Source organism: Chionomys nivalis, chromosome 17 (assembly GCF_950005125.1).
Source record: "Chionomys nivalis chromosome 17, mChiNiv1.1, whole genome shotgun sequence".
NCBI lineage: Eukaryota > Metazoa > Chordata > Mammalia > Rodentia > Cricetidae > Chionomys > Chionomys nivalis.
Window position 1 is genome coordinate 36,652,807 of NC_080102.1, and position 21,738 is coordinate 36,674,544.

General features: G+C 49.1%; 1 protein-coding gene across 1 annotated transcript; it reads right to left on the reverse strand.

The window, feature by feature from the left end:
• Positions 1-415: 415 nt before the first annotated feature.
• Positions 416-17,097, reverse strand: LOC130888673 (DNA dC->dU-editing enzyme APOBEC-3-like). The gene is made up of 8 exons (XM_057791931.1): positions 16,807-17,097; positions 13,932-14,088; positions 12,381-12,660; positions 12,111-12,225; positions 2,615-2,780; positions 1,324-1,582; positions 959-1,071; positions 416-591 (listed from the first exon to the last, which is right to left on the reverse strand). The coding sequence occupies exons 1-8, from the start codon at positions 16,890-16,892 to the stop codon at positions 526-528; spliced, it is 1,242 nt and encodes a 413-aa protein (XP_057647914.1). The 5' UTR covers positions 16,893-17,097; the 3' UTR covers positions 416-525.
• Between the last annotated feature and the right edge of the window lie 4,641 nt (positions 17,098-21,738).

A 21,738-nucleotide genomic window follows, 5' to 3' on the forward strand; every position in this document is an offset into this window, starting at 1 on the left:
CAATGAAAACTAAAGATAAAATGATAATACAAGAAAGGAAGGAAAGGTCTGGGATGATGGCGCAATCCCCAGAATGGTGGAGCATGCCTTAATCCTAGTACTCAGAAGGCAGAGGCAGGTGGATCTCCATGAGTTTCAGACAGGCCTGGCTTAGTAGCAAGTTCCAGAGTAGCAACTACACAGTGAGACCCTGTCTCAAAAAACAAAACAAAACAAAACAGGCCGGGCGGTGGTGGCGCACGCCTTTAATCCCAGCACTTGGGAGGCAGAGGCAGGCGGATCTCTGTGAGTTCGAGACAAGCCTGGTCTACAAGAGCTAGTTCCAGGACAGGCTCCAATACCACAGAGAAACCCTGTCTCGAAAAACCAAAAAAAAAAAAAAAAAAAAAAAAAAAACCAAAAACAACAACAACAACAAAAAAAACAAAAAACAAAAACCAGGAAGAGAACAAAGTCTTCTGGATCTGGTGTTGGGATGGAAGCCAAAAGACATGCTAGAGACTGTCTTGAATCTCTTCTTGCCATTCAGGACAATGGGGGTCCAAGTTGAAGATTTTCAAGGTCATTCATCAAGTCTTGCAGACCCCAGGACTGTTGAGAGAGAAATTATGTTGTGCGAATGGGCATGAGAAATGGAGCAGAGTCTATAGGGATGTTCACGGAAAGAACAGGGACAAAGAGGTGAGAAAAGCGCCTGAAGGAGGCAGAGAAGCCAAGGACTGGGAGGCCCTGGTGGGAGAGAACAAAAGACGGCTAGAGAGGAGGGTGTGGAGGGCGGGGTGTGGACAGCAGGGGCTCCAAAGCCCAGCTAAGGGAAAGAAAACCTGCAGTATGCAGGGTGGCAGGAAGGCGAGTACTGCGGAAGGGGGTGGAGCCTGAAGCCGGAGGCGGCGTTTACAGTAGGAGGGGCCTGAAGTAAGAGGGCGGAGTCTGTAGCAAGGCGGATCTCGGATCTCACCTCCTTGATTCTCCAGAGCCGTCTCTGTATGCACCTGCTGTTTTTCTCCAGTTCCTTCCAAGGCCTGAACGGCCCTTGGGGGTTTACAAAGTTTATCCAGCAGTCAATAAATTCTGAGATGGAAAAGAGGGTGGCCAGTGAGGCCCTAGGCTTCCAGAGATCTTCCTTCAGCGTCCTCCCACCTTCCCCTCCCAGGCTATTACTCTCCCCATAGAATCCGCCCTTCTGGGTGGAGGCAAATCTTTGGCCTCAGCAGAGCCAGCACCCTTCCTTCCTGCCCAGCGTCTCCCCTATCCTCCTGGGTATGACTAGTCCTCTTGGAGCTGGGAAACCTTTGCCCACTGGTGGCTGTGGTCCCTTCTTACGTGGGAGGTCCATGGCGTCCACCTGGATCCCTGATCGCCACAGAGAACACAACCCCTCCTGGTACTTCCTCCGCCAGTGGAAGTAGAGACGGGAGGCATATATGCGCAGGACTAGGCCCGGGTGATCCCTTTTGAATGCAGCCAGTTCTTGGGCACAGTTCGGGCAGGGGCTCCATGTGAGGTAGCAGGTGATCCGCTCTTGACCCAGCTTCAAGGAACGCATCTCATCAATGAAGAGGATTTCTGCGTGTTTACCTTTCTGAGGGGAGTGCAGGCAGAGAGAAGGAAGAGTTGGAAGGAAGAAAGAATCCGGACATCATGTGGCTGGGGGCAAGCTTGGAGACCAGGGGCTCTTTCTTGTGAATATCCTAATGTCTTGTCTAGTGCGAGGCGAGCACTCCCCCACTACCTCCACATTCCCAAAGCACACAGCTTTTTCTAAACTTGACACGGATGGATCTCAGAGGTGCCCAGAGAGGAGTCAGTGAACAGTTGGTACTTTCAAGTTATGGTCTCCAGTGCTGTGACCTCACTTAAGGATACTGACTGGAGAGGTTTTCTTTTCTTCTTTTGATTGTTTTTTTTTTTTTTTTTTTAAAGACAGGGTCTCTCTGTAAAGCACTGACGATCCTGAAACTCACACTATATAGATAGAGTGGGGCTGGCCTTCAACTCACAGAGATCCACCCACCTCTGCCTCCCAAGCACTGAAATTAATGATGTGGGCCACTATGCAGGGCAAAAGCTTTTCAAAGATGTTTTAATCAGGACTCAGGCTGGGAGAGAGCAGTGAAGAGGTCTCTGTGTGTTTCTTCAATGCAGTAAAAAGGCTAAGCTGGGAGGGTGCTCAAACACTGAGTGAGGGCACCTTGAAGGGCAGAAGCGTGAGCTATGCAAGGTTACAACCTCGCAAGATCCAGGGCCAGCAAGAAAGACTGAGCCCGGGGCTGGAGAGATGGCTCAGTGGTTAAGAGCACTACTTGCTCTTCCAAAGGTCCTGAGTTCAATTCCCAGCAACCACATGGTGACTCACAACCATCTATAATAAGATCTGGTGCCCTCTTCTGGCTTGCCAGGCGTACATGGAGACAGAATACTAAGATTACTGTATACATAATTAATAAATAAATCTTTTTTTTAAAAAAAAAAAAGAAAGAAAGACTGAGCCCCAGTGTGTGCAAAACAAAAAGAGAGGGAAGTGAAAGCTAAGACCCTCAAAGTGTGCATGATGTATTGGAGAGGGGAAATCCCTGGCTGCCTCTCGATCTGGCTCTGAGAACCCATGTGGCACCTTGTTTTGCAGGCAGCCTTTGAGTGGCCCTTGGTCACTGCACTGCTCCAGCTGGTAGCATAGATAGGTCTTCCTTCGGTAGTAGCGGTGCTGGACTGGCTGGACCCGATGCCTGTTGTTAAATTGTAAGTAGAATGTGTCTTCTCTCAGCAGACTCTCTGGGCTTCTAGACAAGAAACAAACAAGACAAGGTGTGAAAATGTGAGCTCTGGGCTCAGCCAACTCAAGCCAACCCTGGCCAAGGAGGGGAGAGGTGCAGGTGCACCGGGGAGTTCCCCCTCTCACCCTGTCCACTGCCCCACACTGCCCATGGATGCCAGTTAGGAACGACAGTCACACCGAACCATTTCAGAAAATGCTTTACACGCATTTATCTATTTTTAATTCTGGCTGCGTGCATGTGTGCCATTATGCACGAATAAATGCGATAGCACGTGTAGCAGTCAGAGGTTAGTTTGTAGGAACTGGTCCCCTCCTAGCGTGTGGCTCATCAGGTTGGCAGCACATTTACCCACTCAGACATCTTGCCAGCCCGAGACATCGTTTTGTTGTGTTTTTGAGACAGGGTTTCTCTATGTAGCCTTGGCTATCCTGAAACTTGTCCTATGGACCAGGCTGACCTCAAACTCAGAGATCTGCTTACCTCTGCTGGAATTAAAGGTATGCGGTCAGAATGGCTAAAATCAAAAACACCAATGATAGCCTCTGCTGGAGAGGTTGTGGAGAAAGGGGCACTCTCATCCATTGCTGGTGGGAATGCAAACTTGTGCAACCACTTTGGAAAGCAGTGTGGCGGTTTCTCAGGAAAGTCGGGTTCAACCTACCTCTCGACCCAGCAATACCACTATTGGGAATATACCCAAGAGATGCCCAAACATACAACAAAAGTATATGCTCAACTATGTTCATAGCAGCATTGTTTGTAATAGCCAGAACCTGGAAACAACCTAGATGTCCTTCAATGGAAGAATGGATGAAGAAAGTATGGAATATATACATATTAGAGTACTACTCAGCAGTAAAAAACAATGACTTCTTGAATTTTGCATACAAATGGACAGAAATTGAAATCACTATCCTGAGTGAGGTAAGCCAGACCCAAAAAGAGGAACATGGGATGTACTCACTCATATTTGGTTTCTAGCCATAAATAAAGGACATTGAGACTATAATTCGTGATTCTAGAGAAGCTAAATAAGAAGGTGAACCCAAAGAAAAACATATAAGCATCCCCCTGAATATTAACCTTCATCAGACGATGAAAGAAGACAGAGACAGAGACCAACATTGGAGCACTGGACTGAAGTCTCACAATCCAAAGGAGGAGCAGAAGGAGAGTGAGCACGAGCAAGGAACTCAGGACTGCGAGGGGTGCACCCACACACTGAGGCAATGGGGATGTTCTATCGGGAACTCACCAAGGCCAGCTGGCCGGGGACTGAAAAAGCATGGGACAAAACCGGTCTCGCTGAACATAATGGACAATGAGGACTACTGAGAACTGAAGAACAATGGCAATGGGTTCTTGATCCTATTGCACGTAATGGCTTTGTGGGAGCCCAGGTAGTTTGGATGCTCACCTTAATAGACCTGGATGGAGGTGGGTGGTCCTTGGACCTCCCACAGGGCAGAGAAACCTGCTTGCTCTTTGGGCTGAGGAGGAAGGAAGACATGATTGGGGGAGGGGGAGGGAATGGGAGGTGGTGGCGGGGAAGAGGCAGAAATCTTTAATAATTAAATAAATTAATTAATAAAAAAAAAGTTTAAAAAAAAAAAAATAAAGGTATGTGCTACCACTGCCTGGCCTGAGACATTTTTTGACTCACGATCTGGCTCTTGCTGGCCATAAGTCCAAACTTGAGTTGACGTGGCTACATGACGTCACTGCCTGACTGCCAATGTAGAACCTCTCCCCACAGACGTGGCCCCACACTTCTTCCTCCCGCCCTGCCTGAAGATCTAATGACTTATCCGCCTCTGCTTTTGATGTCTGCATCATCAATCTGTCACCTCCATCCCCACCTGCCTGGTTCTTCAGGAGAAAGTAACCCCATGTTCTCAGGGAGACCACATGCCTCGTGTGTGCAAAACTGCAAATACAGGTTAACGGATAACGGGTTTTTCCCCTCTGATTTGCCCCCTGCCCGGCCTAAGGTTAAGTTCATTGTGCAAGATCAACGAAACCTTTCTTTCATTTAAAAAGGATTTTAAACTGGACAGTGGTGGCGCACACCTTTAATCCCCAGCACTCGGGAGGCAGAGGCAGGTGGATCTCTGTGAGTTCGAGGCCAGCCTGGTCTACAAGAGCTAGTTCCAGGACAGCCAGGACTACACAATGAAATCCTGCCTCAGAAAAACAAAAACAACAAAAAGATTTTAGTTTTCATCTTAGTTATGTGGGGGCGGGATGGGGGTAGGGGTGCACATGTGTGCAGGTGCCCACAGAGGTCAGAAGAGTGTCACAGTTCTGAAACTGGGCTTACAGGCAATTATGAGAGATCTGGTGTGAGCGCCCCTGCAAGAGCAGTTGGCACTCTTTTTTTTTTTTTTTTTTTTTTTTTTGGTTTTTTGAGACAGGGTTTCTCTGTGGCTTTGGAGCCTGTCCTGGAACTAGCTCTGTAGACCAGGCTGGTCTCGAACTCACAGAGATCCGCCTGCCTCTGCCTCCCGAGTGCTGGGATTAAAGGCGTGCGCCACCATCGCCCAGCTTGCAGTTGGCACTCTTAACCAGAGCGCTCTTGCCAGTGCCCAAGCTTTGCTTATCTCGGCCAGATCTTGCTGGAAGGTAACATTCTGTGGCCCTCAGGCCCATGTGAAATCAAGTCCCTCGCTTCCCCAAGTGTGGGTGCAGGCGTGGGCACAGGCACGCTCGAGCACACAGATAACGTCCAGGAGGCAATCCAACTAGCAACACATGGGAACGCTGAGGATTAGCAGCACATAAACAGCCAGGCAGAACTAACCTTCAGTGTAGTCCACAGCCGAAGCTTATGAACCTAAACCAAGGATAAAGGGACCAAAGGGGCAGCCGGAACCCAGGGAAGGATGGGTGCTCTCTGATGGGGTATTACAACAAACGAAGTGCTTTCTCCTCAAAATGACCCAAAACCTACTTTTGCCCATCCATGCTTGTCCCCACCAGACAGATCTTTTTTTTGTTGTTGTTTTTTTGAGACAGGGTTTCTCTGTGTAGCTTTAGAGTCTGTCCTGGAACTCGCTCTGTAGATCAGGCTGGCCTCGAACTCACAGAGATCACCACCGTCTGGCTAGATCTTTTGTTTTTAAACGCAAGGTCTTACTGTGTGGCTCTGGTAGACCTAAAACCCACCCTGTAGAGCAGGTTAGCCTTGAGTTCATAGAGATCCACCCTATTGGTGCTAGGATTAAAGGTCTGTGCCACGGACTGGGAGTTGGGGGAGTGGGGGGCAGGTTGATCTCTGAGTTTAAGGCTAGCTTGGTTCCAGAGTGAGTTCCAGAACAGCCAGAGCTACATGAAGAGACTCTGTCTCAGAAAAACCAAACCAAGCCAACCAACCACCCAAGATCTGTGCCACCTCACCTAGGGTTAGGCGGGTCCTTTGAAAACAATTCTATTTCGTCCTTATTTATGTGACTCTGTGTGCACACACCGTCCCCATGTAGCAATTTAGCATCTGGTGACTGTGTGGGGACCGGGGAATTTTGCCTCCAACTATTCTTCTGTTTCTCCTAACTTGGAGCCCTTGGGGAGCTGGGGGTTTTCCCAATATACTCGAGGCATCTGTGCCTGGTGTGTGTGTGTGTGTGTGTACATGTGCCTTAGAGGGAAAGGCCACATACACACACCCATGTGGGAGGGAACTAACTCTCCCAAGTCGTCCTCTGAGCTGCACATGCGCCCCTTGCCACACATGCACCCTCTTACCCATACACAAACACAACACAAAAAGGGTTGAGGCTCTTTTATAGAATGGGAGAGAATCCTCAGCCATACACCTAACAGGGAATTCATACATTGAAGATAAAGAGTTAAAAACAAACAAACAAACAAACAAAAAACCCCACTGAAATCCACTATCCAATCAGTAAATGAGAAATGAATCAAATAGACAGTTCTTACAAGAAGTACAAAGGAAGCCGGGTGGCGGTGGCACACGCCTTTAATCCCAGCACTCGGGAGGCAGAGCCAAGGGGATCCCTGTGAGTTCGAGGCCAGCCTGGTCTACAGAGCGAATTCCAGAGCATCCAGGGCTACATAGAGAAACCCTGTCTTCAAAACAAAACAAAAGTACATGAGATCGACACATGGCGAAAAAATGTTCAGCATCTTTGGTGGGGGGGGGGAATGCCTGAGGCTGGATGACTGCGGTGGTGAGACACTGGCCATGCGTGACTGCGGTGGTGAGACATTGGCCATGCGTGACTGCGGTGGTGAGACACTGGCCATGCGTGACTGCGGTGGTGAGACACTGGCCATGCGTGACTGCAGTGGTGAGACATTGGCCATGCAGGCAGGAGGACCTAGTTTGGATCCCAAGCACCCATGTAAAAAGCCAGCTATAGAGGTTTGGGCCTGTAATCCCAACACTAGCACGCTTTGTACAGGGTATCACTGGAGCCGGCCATCCAGCCCGTGTGGCACTCGGTGAGAATACCCAGCATTCCTCTGACATTCCCAACATGCACACACACACGTGAACACATGCACACACCTTACACCACATAAGCTATATTGAGTCTCTGCCTCACGCAGCAATACCTCATGTACTTGGGCATCAGAGGCGGGAGGATTACAGCAAGCTATGGTCTACATAGCGAGCTTTAGGCCACTCAGGGCTTTGTGTGAGAGACCCTGTTTAATAAAAGTAAACAAAGACATTAAAAAAATAAATAAGTGACCACAAATGTTGGTGAGGAACGGGTGTAGGGAAGAAGCCGCCGCACTGTGGCTGGGCACACGCTAGTGCAGACACTGCAAGAGCACAGAGGTCCTGCAGACAGCCGAGCATTCACTATCATGCAACCCTCACACACCACTCCTCAGTATACATGGGAAAGACTCCAAGTCACATGGCAGAGGCAACTGCACATCCGTGTTTATTCCGATACCCACAAAAGCCAAAATACGGGGCCAGCCTGGGTGTGTCCATCAGCAGAGGAATTGGTGGAGAAGGGAGCCTGGTTACACGATGGGGTTCTCCTCAGCTACGAAGGGGTCAAGTATGTGTTTATTGGAGACCGTGTGTGCGTGCGTGTGTGCGTGCATGCGTGTGTGAAAGTAAAAGGGAGATTGTGGTGAGGAAGGGTCCAGTGCGAGAAGGAACGAGAACTCACTGGGATGCGTGTGTGTGAGAGCTAACTACGATGTATATTCGTGAAAACCCCACAATTAAATCCATTATTTTGTGCATTGATTTTAAAATTATAAATATACATAAATACATTGGAAACAAAGCTAAAAGCACAGAACTGGGAAAAGAGTGGGGCCTTCTGAAGAGGCAGGACCTGGAGTGGGAGGGAGGGAGGCAGAAGAAACAGCTGGTACCGTTCCACTCTCTGGGGCCATCTGTGGCCCTGGGAAAGTCCCTGGTTTGTGACTGGGTTCCTACAACACCTGCTTCTGACTCATGCACCCTACCAGGGTCTCTAGGTGGGGTGGTTCTCTTGTTTTTAATCTCCTTGGGCTAGGTCCATCAGTATTCTCTGTTTTCAAGCCTCCCACATACCTGTCTTGGGGCATCCTGTGGGGTATCCTGGGCAGGTTGGTCCTAGTCCTGCTCTGGATCCTTGGGTCTGGGGCTCCACTTTCTACCAAGTAGGCTCTGTCTGTGAGACCCTGATAGTGATCTACTGGCCCCACCCCGGAACAGGAGGGCCCGGAGCAGTTAGGTTGGCTCGGGCTCACTCTCCTTCCTGTTGTCCTCTGACTTGGCAAAGCAGAGCCTAGGATGGAGACAGGTCTCCCCATGCACTCTAAGCAGGGATCCAAAAGGAAAGAGGAAGTAAATGCCAGAAAGGGAGGTGGGTACAGAGCTGGACCACGAAGGGGGAAGGGCAGATGGTGCCTTCTTCACTCACTCCTAACTGGCGCTTGGTGTGGTTCAAGGCACAGGATTTCCTCTCCAGCCTCAGAGAAGGTAACACCTCTGCCCTACCTGCTATCTCAGCAATACAGGAAGAGGGGTGGGGGGGGGGTCGTGGCTCTGACATCTCAGAAGAGGTCTCAAGCGCACACACACAGAGAAACTGAGTCTCTAGAGGTCACACCGCAAGTGAAGAAAATGGTTGGAGAGTGGCCAGGTCTGCTTGGCTGTGCTCTCTCCTCCTCCAGCTGCTACTTCTGTGGCCCTCATTGTTTTCAGGAAGCAGCAGAAGTAGGGGTTGGGGAAGAGGTGGCTCCCAACCAGGGCCTGCCAGGTCTAAGCTACAAGGACATGGACTTCAAGTTCACATTCCTGAAGCTGCCAGTCTGCTTTGGCAAGTCTCAACCAAGGATCCTCAGATTAGAGAACACAAAGAACATTTTGTAAAAGCTGTCACCTCAGGGCCTGGCTCTCACAAGACCCAGAGTCCCCAGCAGGTCTTCCCCTCACAGTAACCCTCTGTACCTCGTCCTCACTCTCAGCCTCCATCCTGCCCTGGCTCCACTCCTGACGTTAACAGAGGCTCAGGCAAGAGTTTAGAGACACCCCTTCCCTCCCTGCAACCTGTCCCAATGTCCGAGGAATATTCCGGGATGAGCCGGGTCCTTTTAGGAAGAGATCACATCTGTATACTGGCAGCTTATCCAAGTCAGAGTGCTGAGGCACGTCCCACATCAAGGAGCGGAACCCTGGCTTCTCCCTCGAGAATATTCTCACGTCTCCAGACTTAAGAGGCACTGTGAGGGACAGAAAACACCAACTCTATAAGCCACGGGCAGAGAGGAGAGGGAGCCATGCCGGGCTCAGGCAGCTATCAGACATTTGGGGGCAGCTCGCAAGGACAAGCCTAAGCATCTCCCAACACAAGAAGCAGTCTTGCTCATGAGGGCCAATGTTGGTGACTGGGACACTGGAGCTTGGGGCCACATCAGGGCCCCTATGATGTACCTCTCCCCTTGAGGAAGATTTGGAAGGCAGACATGCTGACCCAGCCAGAGGACCCCTGGATGCTGCCTTCAAATGCCATACCAACAGCCCAGAGGAAGATGGGACTCTGGCCATCACACAGTGAGCGAGTCTGTATGCCTGGAGTCATCCAGGTCTAGCAGAGCTCCCGCTTCTTGTGGTGTTATGAAATGGCCTACCAAGGGCTATGGTCCCTGGCCAATCCGTCAGCATGCTGCCTGAGCTCCCCTGAAACACCTGCCTCCTGGTCTCACTTCCCATCCTGCCTGGTGCCAGGTGTGCATTCCCTGGCTGTTCCTCTTGAACTCACAGAGATCCTTCTGCCTCTGCCTCCCAAGGGCTGGGATTAAAGACATGCGCCACCACCACCTGGCTTAGCCTTCTACTCTTAAAAAAAAAAAAACTATTTAATTGTATTATTTTATATTATTTTGAGTGTGTGCACATGTGTGTGTATGATGTAGGTGCATATCTTCCATGGCCCAAGTCTGGAGGTCAGAGGGCAACGATAGCGTTGTTTCTCTCCTTCCTCTTTTTTTTTTTTTTTGGTTTTTCAAGACAGGGTTTCTCTGTGGTTTTGGAGCCTGTCCTGGAACTAGCTCTTGTAGACCAGGCTGGTCTCGAACTCACAGATATCCGCCTGCCTCTGCCTCCCGAGTGCTGGGATTAAAGGCGTGCACCACCACCGCCCAGCTTCTCCTTCCTCTTTTATGTGGGTTCCAGGGATCAAATTCATGTTGCAAGGCTTGCATGCCAAGCACCTAGACCCACCAAGCCATCTTATCAGCCTGCGTGTACTCTTACCCATCTTGTTCCCCCACCCTCCTTTTCCCAGCCTCTTATGGAATTATATATTCCATTATTCCTTTTAGTTCAGGCCCCAGGCACTGAGGCTCACCGGCACCCCACCCAGAACTCCATGGGGGGGGGAGGCCCTCCAGGATATAGAGGGTGTTGGGGCGTGGCCAGGGATTCTCCAGCACGCTGACAACCAGAGCAAGGACACAAAGAAGCCTCCTACCGCCCAGGGCGGGGTAGTAGTGGTGCACACTAATCCCAGCACTCCGGAGGCAGAGGTAGGTGGATATTTGTGAGTTCAAGACCAGCCTGACTCTATAGCTACAGAGAAACCCTGTCTTGAAAAACAAACGACAACAACAACAAAAGGAACCCAAGGAACCCAAGTTCAAGGTCCTAAGCCTGACTCCAAGTGCAACCATTTAGGCAGGTCCTAATCCAGGCCTTATGGGAAGAGGGAATTTGGACAGAGGGATACTAGGAAAGAAGGACCATACAGCACAGTGACCCAACAAGAAGGGACCATCTATAAGGCAGTGAGAGTCTCAGAAAAGCTGCCTGTCAGCCTCTTGAACCTGTAGAGGGCACAGGCTGGCTTAGCATCTGGTGAGTGACTGCACGGTAGCTGGGGCTCTGGCAGCCTCTTCCTTCCTCTGAGCACTCAAAGCTGCCTTTTTTTAAATTTTTAATTATTTTGTTTGTTTGTTTTTTGAAATAGGGTTTCTCTGCGTAGCTCTGGCTGTCCCAAAATTCACTCTGTAGATCAGGCTGGCCTTTAAGTAAGTCACAGAGATCCACCTGCTTCTGCCTCCCAAATGCTGGGATTAAAAACGTGGGCCACAAGCCGGGCGGTGGTGGCGCACGCCTTTAATCCCAGCACTCGGGAGGCAGAGGCAGGCGGATCTCTGTGAGTTCGAGACCAGCCTGGTCTACAAGAGCTAGTTCCAGGACAGGCTCCAAAAAAAAAAAAAAAAAAAAAAAACGTGGGCCACGACTGCTCAGTGGCTGCCTTTAAAAAAAAACAACAACAGAAAAAAACCGCCGGGCGGTGGTGGCGCACGCCTTTAATCCCAGCACTCGGGAGGTAGAGACAGGCAGATCTCTGGGAGTTCGAGGCCAGCCTGGTCTACAAGAGCTAGTTCCGGGACGGGCACCAAAGCTACAGAGAAACCCTGTCTCGAAAAAACCAAAAAAAAAAAAAACAAAACAACAAAAAACGTATTTTTTATGTGCATTGGTGCTTTGCCTGAATGCAGGTCTGTGTGAGGGGGCAGGATTCCCCTGGAACTGGAGTTACAGTTGGAGCTGCCATGTGGGTGCTGGGAATTGAACCCGGGTCCTCTGGAAGAGCAGTCAGTGCTCTTAACTGCTGAGCCATCTCTTCATCACCTCACGGCTGCCTTGTTGGAATTTCTCTGCCTTCCAATCTCCATGCTTATACTCACACCAATTCACTTCAGTTTAGCAACTGGATTCAATCACGATGTCATGATGGGAGACACCAGGTTAAGGAGTGGGAAGGGCCTTGTGGGTAAAGATGCCCCAGAGAAAGAGGAGGTTTGGGAGGAGGAAGAAGAAGAGAGAAGGCCAGGCATGAGAAAGCCCCTCACCTGAGAATATCCCAAAGCGTTTTTTCATGGGACCAAAAATGTATTTTAAGTTTCTTCCAAGGCCTGAATGACTTGCCATTATTGTCCACAAATTTGTCCCAACACTTTTCAAATTCTGAGATAGAAGAGGAGAGAAAGCAGTCAGGGGACAGCAGGACTTTCCACAGTTCCTCCAGGCTGACTCTCCGATTGATCCCGCCCCCCCCCCCCCCCCCGTTACCGTAGGCCACGCCCCCAGGCACTCCCGCAGCCCTGATGCCTGCCCCTCACCTGGAAAGTCCATGACAGCCATCTGGGCTCCTGCCTGATGCAGCCGGCGAAGCTTGTCCTGGTAGTTCGGGTGCCAAAAATAGTACAGGCGGGAGCTGAAGATGGCCAGGCTCAGGTTGCGGTGAGTGTCCAGGAACCTGGCCACCTGCTCCGCACAGTCATCGCAGGGGCTCCAGGAGGTATACCAGGTGATCTTGTACTTTTCATCGGGAGGCAACACTTCCAGTACATGGGTGTGGAACCAGTACAGGAAGCATTCTTCAGCATGGAGGCCGCCATTCTGGGAAAGAAAGGGGAATCCATGATGGGAGGGGAGGAGCAAGTTGCGTGCAGGCAAATAATCCTGGCACTTGACTGGTTCTGTGCCTCCGCCCCTTCCCCATCCTTCTTCCTTAATTTCGCATCCCTCATCATTCTTGGCTTAGCTATCAACCACACATCCATTCTGTATCTTCCTGGCTTCTCTCAGTAGCACTCTGAGCCTTGCTGGTAGCCATGTCCATCGGGGGCAACTAGATATCATCTGCCGTACCTGCTTGGGAGGGCATGGGCTAAGATGGTCCCTTAACCGGGCAAGGGTAGCTCCCGAGTCTTGAAATGCGGCTCATCCATGAGTTAACATTTTCAGCATCTGCACAACAGTCACGTCGTTTTGTTCCCTCTAAAATTATCTATCTATCTATCTATCTATCTATCTATCTATCTATCTATCTATCATCTATCGGTTTTTCAAGACAGGGTTTCTCTGTATAGCCATGGCTGTCCTGGAACTAGCTCTGTAGACCAGGCTGGCCTTGAACTCAGAGATCCAGCTGCCTCTGAGGCCTCTGGAGTGTTGGGATTAAAGGTGTGCACTGCCGTTCCCAGCCATATTCTATTCTCAATGGACTGAACAATCTATTTAGGGTTTTTTTTTTGTTTGTTTGTTTTGTTTTTTTGGATTTTTCGAGAGAGGGTTTCTCCGTAGCTTTTGGTTCCTGTCCTGAAACTAGCTCTTGTAGACCAGGCTGGCCTCGAACTCACAGAGATCTGCCTGCCTCTGCCTCCCGAGTGCTGGGATTAAAGGCGTGTGCCACCACCGCCTGGCTTCTATTTAGGTTTGTGTGTGTGTGTCTGTGTTTTCCTGTGTGTTGGAACACATGTGTGCCAGCGTGTACATGAGGTGGCTAGAAACTGACACTGGATCTTTTTCTTGTTTCCTCTCCACATTGAGGCAGGTCCCCCACTGTACCCAGAGCTTGCTCTGGAGCGTCCTTGGCTCTGCCTCCCATTGGTTAGGATTTTAGCTGCCTTCTCTGTCCGCCTGGCTTTCACAGGCTTTTGTGGCACCCCTCTGCAGCCTCTTGGCTTTTATTTATTTACTATTTATTGATTTGTTTGTTTAGACAAGATCTCACATAGCCCAGGATGGACTCAAACTCTACATAACCAAGGATTCGCTTGAGCTTCTGGTCTTCCTGTCTTCACTTCCTGAGTGCTAGGATCACAGGTGTGAGCCACTATGCCTGGTTTTTCAGTGCTGCCAAGGATCAAACCCAGGACTCCATGTACCTCTTTTCTAAAGACCCCTTGGCAAAGGGGGACAGGCACGCCACGCTCCATCCTATTCACTTCATAGCACAAGAAGGTGTTCTTCCGGCCGTTGGCATAGAGTAGGTTCTTAAAGTGGAAGTAGTATGTTTTTTCATATAACATCTCTATCGGGTTTCTGCAGGCACAAGAGAGAAAACAGAAATTTCAGAGTGTGCCCTGGAGTGACTCCAAGCAGAAGAAGGCCCCTGGAGTTCTGAGACGCCGCCTGCCCTTGACCTTTGACAAGCTCTAGAGTCTTTCCAAGTCGGAAGATGGGGAGAGAAGAGAAAAATGCTGCAACCAGAGTGGTACCCTCCTACCCACATCCCAGTGCCGGTCCCTCCAGTGGAGCCCCTAGCTGAGACCACAGAAGACCCCAAACTCTTCCACCCATGAGTAATAACTTTTAGCATTTCATCTCAGCTCCTTCCTGACTTGACACCTCTGCAGGGTAGGGAGGTTCGTAGAATCAAGGAAATGGTACCAAAGCAACAACTCAGTCAGAAAAGCACTGGCACACAAGTCCTGACTCTCAGAGCAAATGTAAAAGTCAAGCATAGAGGTGTGCATATCTAACCCCAGAGTTGGGGTGCCAAGACAGGAGCTCATTGACCAGCCAGCCGGAATCTGCAGCTTGTTTCAGTGAAAGACCCTAGCTCATTTAAAAAAAAAAAAAAAAAAAGGCAGAAAGCGCCTGAGGAAAACAGGTGACATCAGCCTCTGGCTCCCAGATGTGAGCACACACATACAACCCCTCACACACACAGATCCACTGTTGGAGAAATTCCTAACTTCACACTGATAGTCTACTCTCAGCATTTCTTGGGTCTGCTGAACTCCTCAAATCCTTCCATGACCCTGAGGGAGATGTTCCCACTTAATAGACAGAGAAAACCCAAACCTATTCCTATAGCCTTTGGGGATCAGGAACAGGGTGATTATTCCAAGATTGAGTCCTGCTTATTCTATATAGTGAATGGCAGGCTAGCCAGGGCTTCATAGCAAAATCCTGTCTGAAAAAACAAACAAAAGCAGTCAAACTGCCACCACCACAAATTCCCATAACACAATAACAACCAAAAAACAAACAAACAAACAAACAAACAAACAAAACCGAGGAGATAGAACTCCCCTACCATAGAGCTGGGAGGGACAGAGCTAGGTCCGGTTAGGCCAGCTGATCCATGTTGTCATTAGGACAGGGGAGGGCATCAGGTAGGGTCCTAGTCAGCAGCCTGTAGAATAAAGGGCCAGAAGACCCAGACTTCAATGAAGAATGGTCAGAAGAATGAGGGTCTTATCTCTGTTGCTGGGAGGAGAGGTGACTTCCAGGCCTGATTACAAGGCCACACAAGGGCCAAGGCTATTAACAGATAGGTGCCTGCCAGACAGTTGCAGGCGGATCTCTGTGAGTTTGAGGCCAGCTGGTCTACAGAGCTAGTTCCAGGACAGGCTCCAAACTGCAGAGAAACCCTGTCTCGAAAAACCAAACAAAAGCAAAAACAACAACAACAAAAACCCAGATAAGTGCTTATACCTGGCTTCAGGAGATCTAAGCCTGTAGAACACACTGGCTGGCAAGGGACTTTCTGTTGAAGATTAAAGACAAGCTTTTCTGTGCTATGCCTTGCTGAGTCCTCTCCTGGGAGTCACTCTAGACAGGTCTACCCATCATTAGACAGAATAAAGCTGTTCAGGGAAAGGTGACGTTTTAAAGACAAGAGAAAAAGAAAAAAAAATAAAACCAGTATGGGCCAGGGAGATAGATGATTCAGCAGATAAAAGTACTAGCCTTAAAAGCCTGCACCCCTATCACACACACACACACACACACGGTTGGGGTACCGGAGGGCCAGTGGTCTCTGGCTGCTGACCGCTCACTCCCACTCCACTTTCTTGGCAATACACTGGGCCGTCCTCCTTCTTGCACATGAGTTGTTCAAAGAATTCTTGAATCGAGATCAAAAGTGCCAGGAGAGGGGGTAGAAACCAGCGACAGTGTGGGAGTAGGCAGGGCGGGGCATAACTTTCATATATATGGCTTTAAAGTACGCTCATGGCGCTTGACATTGCATATGTGTACATGTGTGTATGTGTTGTGTGTTGATGTGTGATGCTGAGCTGCCTGGAGGTCCAGAGATGGCCTTGGATCCCCTGAAGTTGGAGATCATGGTTGTGAGCCATACCATGTTTGCTGGGAATTGGACTTGGGTCCTCTGTAGAAGCAGCAAATGTTCTTAACTGCTGAGCCAGCTCTACAGCCATCTCCCGCCCCTATTTTTTTTTTCTCAAATGTTATCTGAATGGTGTGGTTGAGAGTGGTCACAGTGACCATCCAGGCAGTGGGGGTGTTGGGAGACTTCTCACTCTTTCTTTCCCGGGGGACGGGGGAGGGCTACTTCTGAAAAGGTGATTCGCATAGTCTCAGAGAGTGGTCCCCTCTTCTCCCAGCGTCCCCCGAGGTTGGGTTAGAACAGCATGGACGTCCTAGGACATCCATCGAAAGTGCTCCAAACGTGATCGTCCAAGGTCTGCTTCCATGATTTGTCTTTAAATTCTGACGCCCAGCCTAGCCCAGGATCAGCAGGAAGACCTACAGGCGAGCAGCCCCAGTTTTAACAGGAAGAAATATGGACGGTGTGGAGAGGGGTGCAGAGGGGCCAGTGTAGAAGCAGCTATGAGGCAACTGAAGTGGCTTAGATCAAGGACCCTCGAGGGGAGTGGGAGCTACAGAGGATCGTGGAAGGGGGGGGCGCAGGGCTGGGGACCTGGGGGAGAGGCCCAGCACATAGCACAATGGGGGCCACCAGGAAGAAACTGCAGTGGAAATTTGGAGTAGCGGGGCCAGCCGTACCTGATCGGTGAATAGGGTCTGCGATAGCGGCATCCCAGGCAGGTTGGTCCCATCCCAGCTCTGGGCCCCACGCGCTGGGGTTGCATTTCCTGTGTACAGGCCCTGACTTTGGGAGACCCCAGAAGTGCGAGTGACCTCCTGGGCCATGTGAGTGAAGGCCCCACCCTCTTCCTGCTTCAGCTCCCGGAATGGGAGGGCTCTGGGCGATCGAGCCAGCAGGCTCCTGCCCACCTTCCCTCCTACCCTCTGCCCTCGGGCATGGCAGAGACCTGTTTCTCGGTACAGCGGCCCGAGGGGATCGCAAACAGAAAGAGAAAGTAACTGATGGCAGAGGGAGGCGGGTGCCGAGCGCTTTGAGGGGCAGAACAGACGTCTGTAGGGTAGCCCCAGGCTTCTCCATCCAACGGACCCAACCCAGGCTGTGCCAGAGTTTGTAGCGGTAACTGAAGCCAAACCAAGGGTTTGTTTGACTCTCCGGGTAAGAAGGAGGCGTGGATTCTGGGTGGGGACCCCTGGGTTCTCTTCCCTCGATTCAGGACGGGAGGGAACAGTCAAGCTTTGGGTTTCTAGTTGTGGGCTTGGATTTTGACATTCTTCATCTCTGATTTCCCAGCCGCTCCAGGTGAAGAACCAGCCTGGGACCGACGGGAGCATCAGATGGCTCAGGATCAGACAGATCAGATGCGGGTGGTCGAGCTGGCATTAGCGCTCGTGATCAAACTCGTTTCCTGTTTGTCCCTGCAGATAAGAGAGACCGATGCTAAAGAGGAGCGGTCGATCTTGCTGTCCCCATCGACCTGGCTCTCAAGGGTGCCAGTGAGGACCAAGAAAAAGCTCGTGCACGCTGCTGGTTGTTGAAGTCCATCCAGAGTTCTATGGAGGAATGAATACACATGGGGTCAAGTCATCTACGTGCCCTTGGATAACGTCTGTGCGGGAGAATCCGGGCTCCCCGCAGAGACTCCGGGCTCAGTAGCCCGCTGTTCTGGAATGAGAATGTGTCACAGCGCCCACACCTGGCGGCCGTCTGTTCTACCTTTGTGCAGAGCGGATTGACTGGTTGAACTTGGGGGAGGGGATGAGGTGTGTGTGAAGTTTTTCTATTACCATGGAAAACAAATGGACACAATAGAATAGCCTTGATGGGAAATACTACTTCAATCAGAAGTAGACACATTTAAAAAGAAAATATAACAAAAAGGGACCCAGAAAACGCACCAAGCCCAGCTTCCAAGGAGTTAGAAGACAGGATGCTAGAAACTCCAGGTTTGCAGCCAGGGAATGAACTCTGTTCCTTTATTATCGTGTGATCTTGGGTGATTTATTTAACACCCCCAAGTCTAATATTCCCCATCTATAAATGGACATTTAAAAACAAAACAAAACAGCCTGGCAGTGGTGGCTCACGCCTTTAATTCCAGCACTTGGGAGGCATGGGCAGGTGGATCTCTGAGTTCGAAGCCAACCTTGTCTACAGAGTGAGTACCGGGACAGCTAGAACTACACAGAGAAACCCTGTCTTGAACACCCCCCCCCCCACACCTTACTTTATGGGGCTACTGGCAAGAAAATATGGTTTATGAAAGAAACTTAATGGGTACCCAAACTGTTACTACAACAACAGCCAAAGAATGATATCACCACTCACACTGCGTTTATAACATAGTGTTTGTACAAATTTAGCAGGGGGTTTGCTTACACAAGTCTGTGGTTATCTTAACACAGCTCTCAACACAGCTGGGGTCTTGTCTTCATTTTTAACCAACTGTTCTCCCTGTGACGGAGTACACAGGGGAAGGGCCAAGCAATGGAAGAAGCTGGGAAGGTGGACCACTGTTCAAACTTACTCTGGGCCCTTCAGTGTGGTCCCCACGTGATTAGGGAGGGTCAGGGAGGGCAAGGGTATTCTTAAAAACAAGTCAAGGTCATGGGTTCGGGAAGGCCAGGTTCCAGGAAACGAGCAGATCAGCTCCTACGGTGTAGAAACTTATTTTTAACAATACTGCAAATGGAACCAGGCGGGTTCCTCAGAATCTCACCCCACTTGTCTTTCTGTGTCTTAGTTAGGGTTTCGATTGCTGTGACGAAACAACTTGGGGAGGAAAGGGTTCATTGGCTTCTGTTTCCATCACTGCAGGAAGCCAGGATAGGAACACAGCAGGAACCTGGAGGCAGGAGTTGGTGTAGACGCCATAGAGAGATGCAGCTTACTGGCTTGTCCCTTCTGATTTGCTCAGCCTGCTTTCTTTTCTCTCTCTCTTTTTGTTTGTTTGTTTATTTGTTTTGTTTTGTTTTTCAAGACAGGGTTTCTCTGTGGAACAGTCCTGCCTGTTGTGGAATTCACTCTGTAGACCAGACTGGCCTCGATCTCACAAAGATCTGCCTACCTCTGCCTTCTGAGTGCTGGGATTAAAGGTGTGAACCACCACTGCCTGGACTCAGCCTGCTTTCTTAAACAATGCAGGACCGCCAGCCCAGCCATGTTACGCCATGACTGGATCTTACAGAGGCATTCTCTCAATGAGGATCCCTCCTTTCAGATAGCTCTAGTTATGTTAAGTTGACAAAACTTGCGAGCATTCTGACTGGCTTGTTTCAATATCCTCAGAGTCCATCCACACTGACGAAAGTCTCTAATTTCCTTTCTTTCCTTTTTTCCTTCTTTTGCTTGTTTTTGAGACACAGTCACTGTGTAACCTTGACTGGTCTAAAACTCAGGGACCTAACTGCCTCTTCCACCCCATGGCTGGGGTTAATGGTATATGCCACCATACTTGCCCCCCCACCCCAGAGCTTTTTTTGTTTTTGATTTTTTTTTTTTTTTTTTTTTTGATTTTCAAGACAGGGTTTCTCCGTAGTTTTTGGTTCCTGTCCTGGAACTAGCTCTTGTAGACCAGGCCACTCAAACTCACAGAGATCCGCCTGCCTCTGCCTCCCGAGTGCTGGGATTAAAGGCGTGCGCCACCACCGCCCAGCTGATCATTTTATTTATATTTTTAAATTGATATTTATTGAGCTCTACATTTTTCTCTGCTCCCCTCCCTGCCTCTACCCCCCCCATCAACCCTCCCTCAAGGTCCCCATGCTCCCAATTTACTCAGGAGATCTTGTCTTTTTATACTTTCTACTTCCCATGTAGATTAGATCTATGTAAGTCTCTCTTAGTGTCCTCATTGTTGTCTAAATTCTCTGGGATTGTGGTTTGTAGGCTGGCTTTCTTTGCTTTATGTTTAAAAACCACCTATGAGTGAATACATGTGATAATTGTCTTTCTGTGTCTGGGTTACCTCACTCAAAATAATGTTTTCTAGCTCCATCCATTTTCCTGCAAAATTCAAGCTGTCATTATTTTTTTCTGTTGTGTAGTACTCCATTGTGTAAATGTACCACATTTGCCTTATCCATTCTTCAGTTGAGGGGCATTTAGGTTGTTTCCAGGTTCTGGCTATGACAAACAATGCTGCTATGAACATAGTTGAGCACATGCTCTTGGGGCACGATTGAGCACCCTTTGGATATATACCCAAAAGTGGTATTACTGGGTCTTGAGGAAGGTTGTTTCCTAATTTTCTGAGAAATCGCCACACTGACATCCAAAGGGGTTGTACCAGCTTGCACTCCCACCAGCAATGCAGAAGTGTTCCCTTTTCCCCACAACCTCTTCAGCATAAGTTGTCATCAGTGTTTTTGATCTTGGCCATTCTTACAGGTGTAAGATGGAATCTCAGAGTTGCTTTGATTTGCATTTCTCTGATGACTAAGGATGCTAAGGATGTTGAACATGTCCTTAAGTGTCTTTCAGCCATTTTATTTTATTTTATTTTTTTATTTTTTTTGGTTTTTCGAGACAGGGTTTCTCTGTGGCTTTGGATCTTTCAGCCATTTTAGATTCCTCTGTTGAGAGTTCTCTGTTTAGGTCTGTACTCCACTGTTTTTTTTTGTTGTTGTTGTTGTTCTTTTGGTGTCCAATTTCATTTTCTTTTCTTTCTTTCTTTTTTTTTTTTTTTTTGTTTTTGTTTTTTTTGTTTTTCGAGACAGGGTTTCTCTGTAGCTTTGAAGCCTGTCCTGGAACTCCCTTTGTAGACAAGACTGGCCTCGAACTCACAGAGATCCGCCTGTCTCTGCCTCCCAAGTGCTGGGATTAAAGGCGTGCGTCACCACCTCCCGGCTGGTGTCCAATTTCTTGAGTTGTTTGTATATTTTGGAGATTAAACCTCTGTCTGATGTGGGGTTAGTGAAGATCTTTTCCCATTCTGTAGGCTGTTGTTTCGTTGACTGTGTTTTGTCCTTTGCTTTACAGAAGCTTTTCAGTTTCAGGAGATCCCATTTATTAATTGTTTCTCTCAGTGTCTGTGCTGCTGGGGTTCTATTTAGGAAGTGGTTCCCTGTGCCAATGTGTTCAAGTGTACTTCCCACTTTCTCTTCTATAAGGTTCAGTGTGACTGGCTTTATGTTGAGGGCTTTGATCCATTTGGACTTGAGTTTTGTGCATGGTGATAGATATGGGTCTATTTTCATTCTTCTACATGTTGATATCCAGTTATGCCAGCACCACTTGTTAAATATGCTTTCTTTTTTCCATTTGATATTTTTTTGCTTCTTTATCAAAGATCAGGTGTTCGAAGATGTGTGGATTGATATCCGGGTCTTCTATTTGGTTCCATTGATCCTCCTGTCTGTTCTTATGCCAATACCAGGCAGTTTTCAGTACTGTAGCCCCAGTACTGTAGCCCCAGGTTGGCCTTGAATTCATTATGTAGCTGAAGATGATCTTGAACTCCCATACCTTCTGCCTCCATCTCTGAAGTGCTGGGGTTAGAGACTTGTGCCACCAAGCTTGCTTTTTGTGGTGCTGGGGATCAAACCCCGGACTTTGTGTCTTCTAGGCAAGCACTCTACTGAATGAACCACACATCCTCAGCTCTGTTTGTA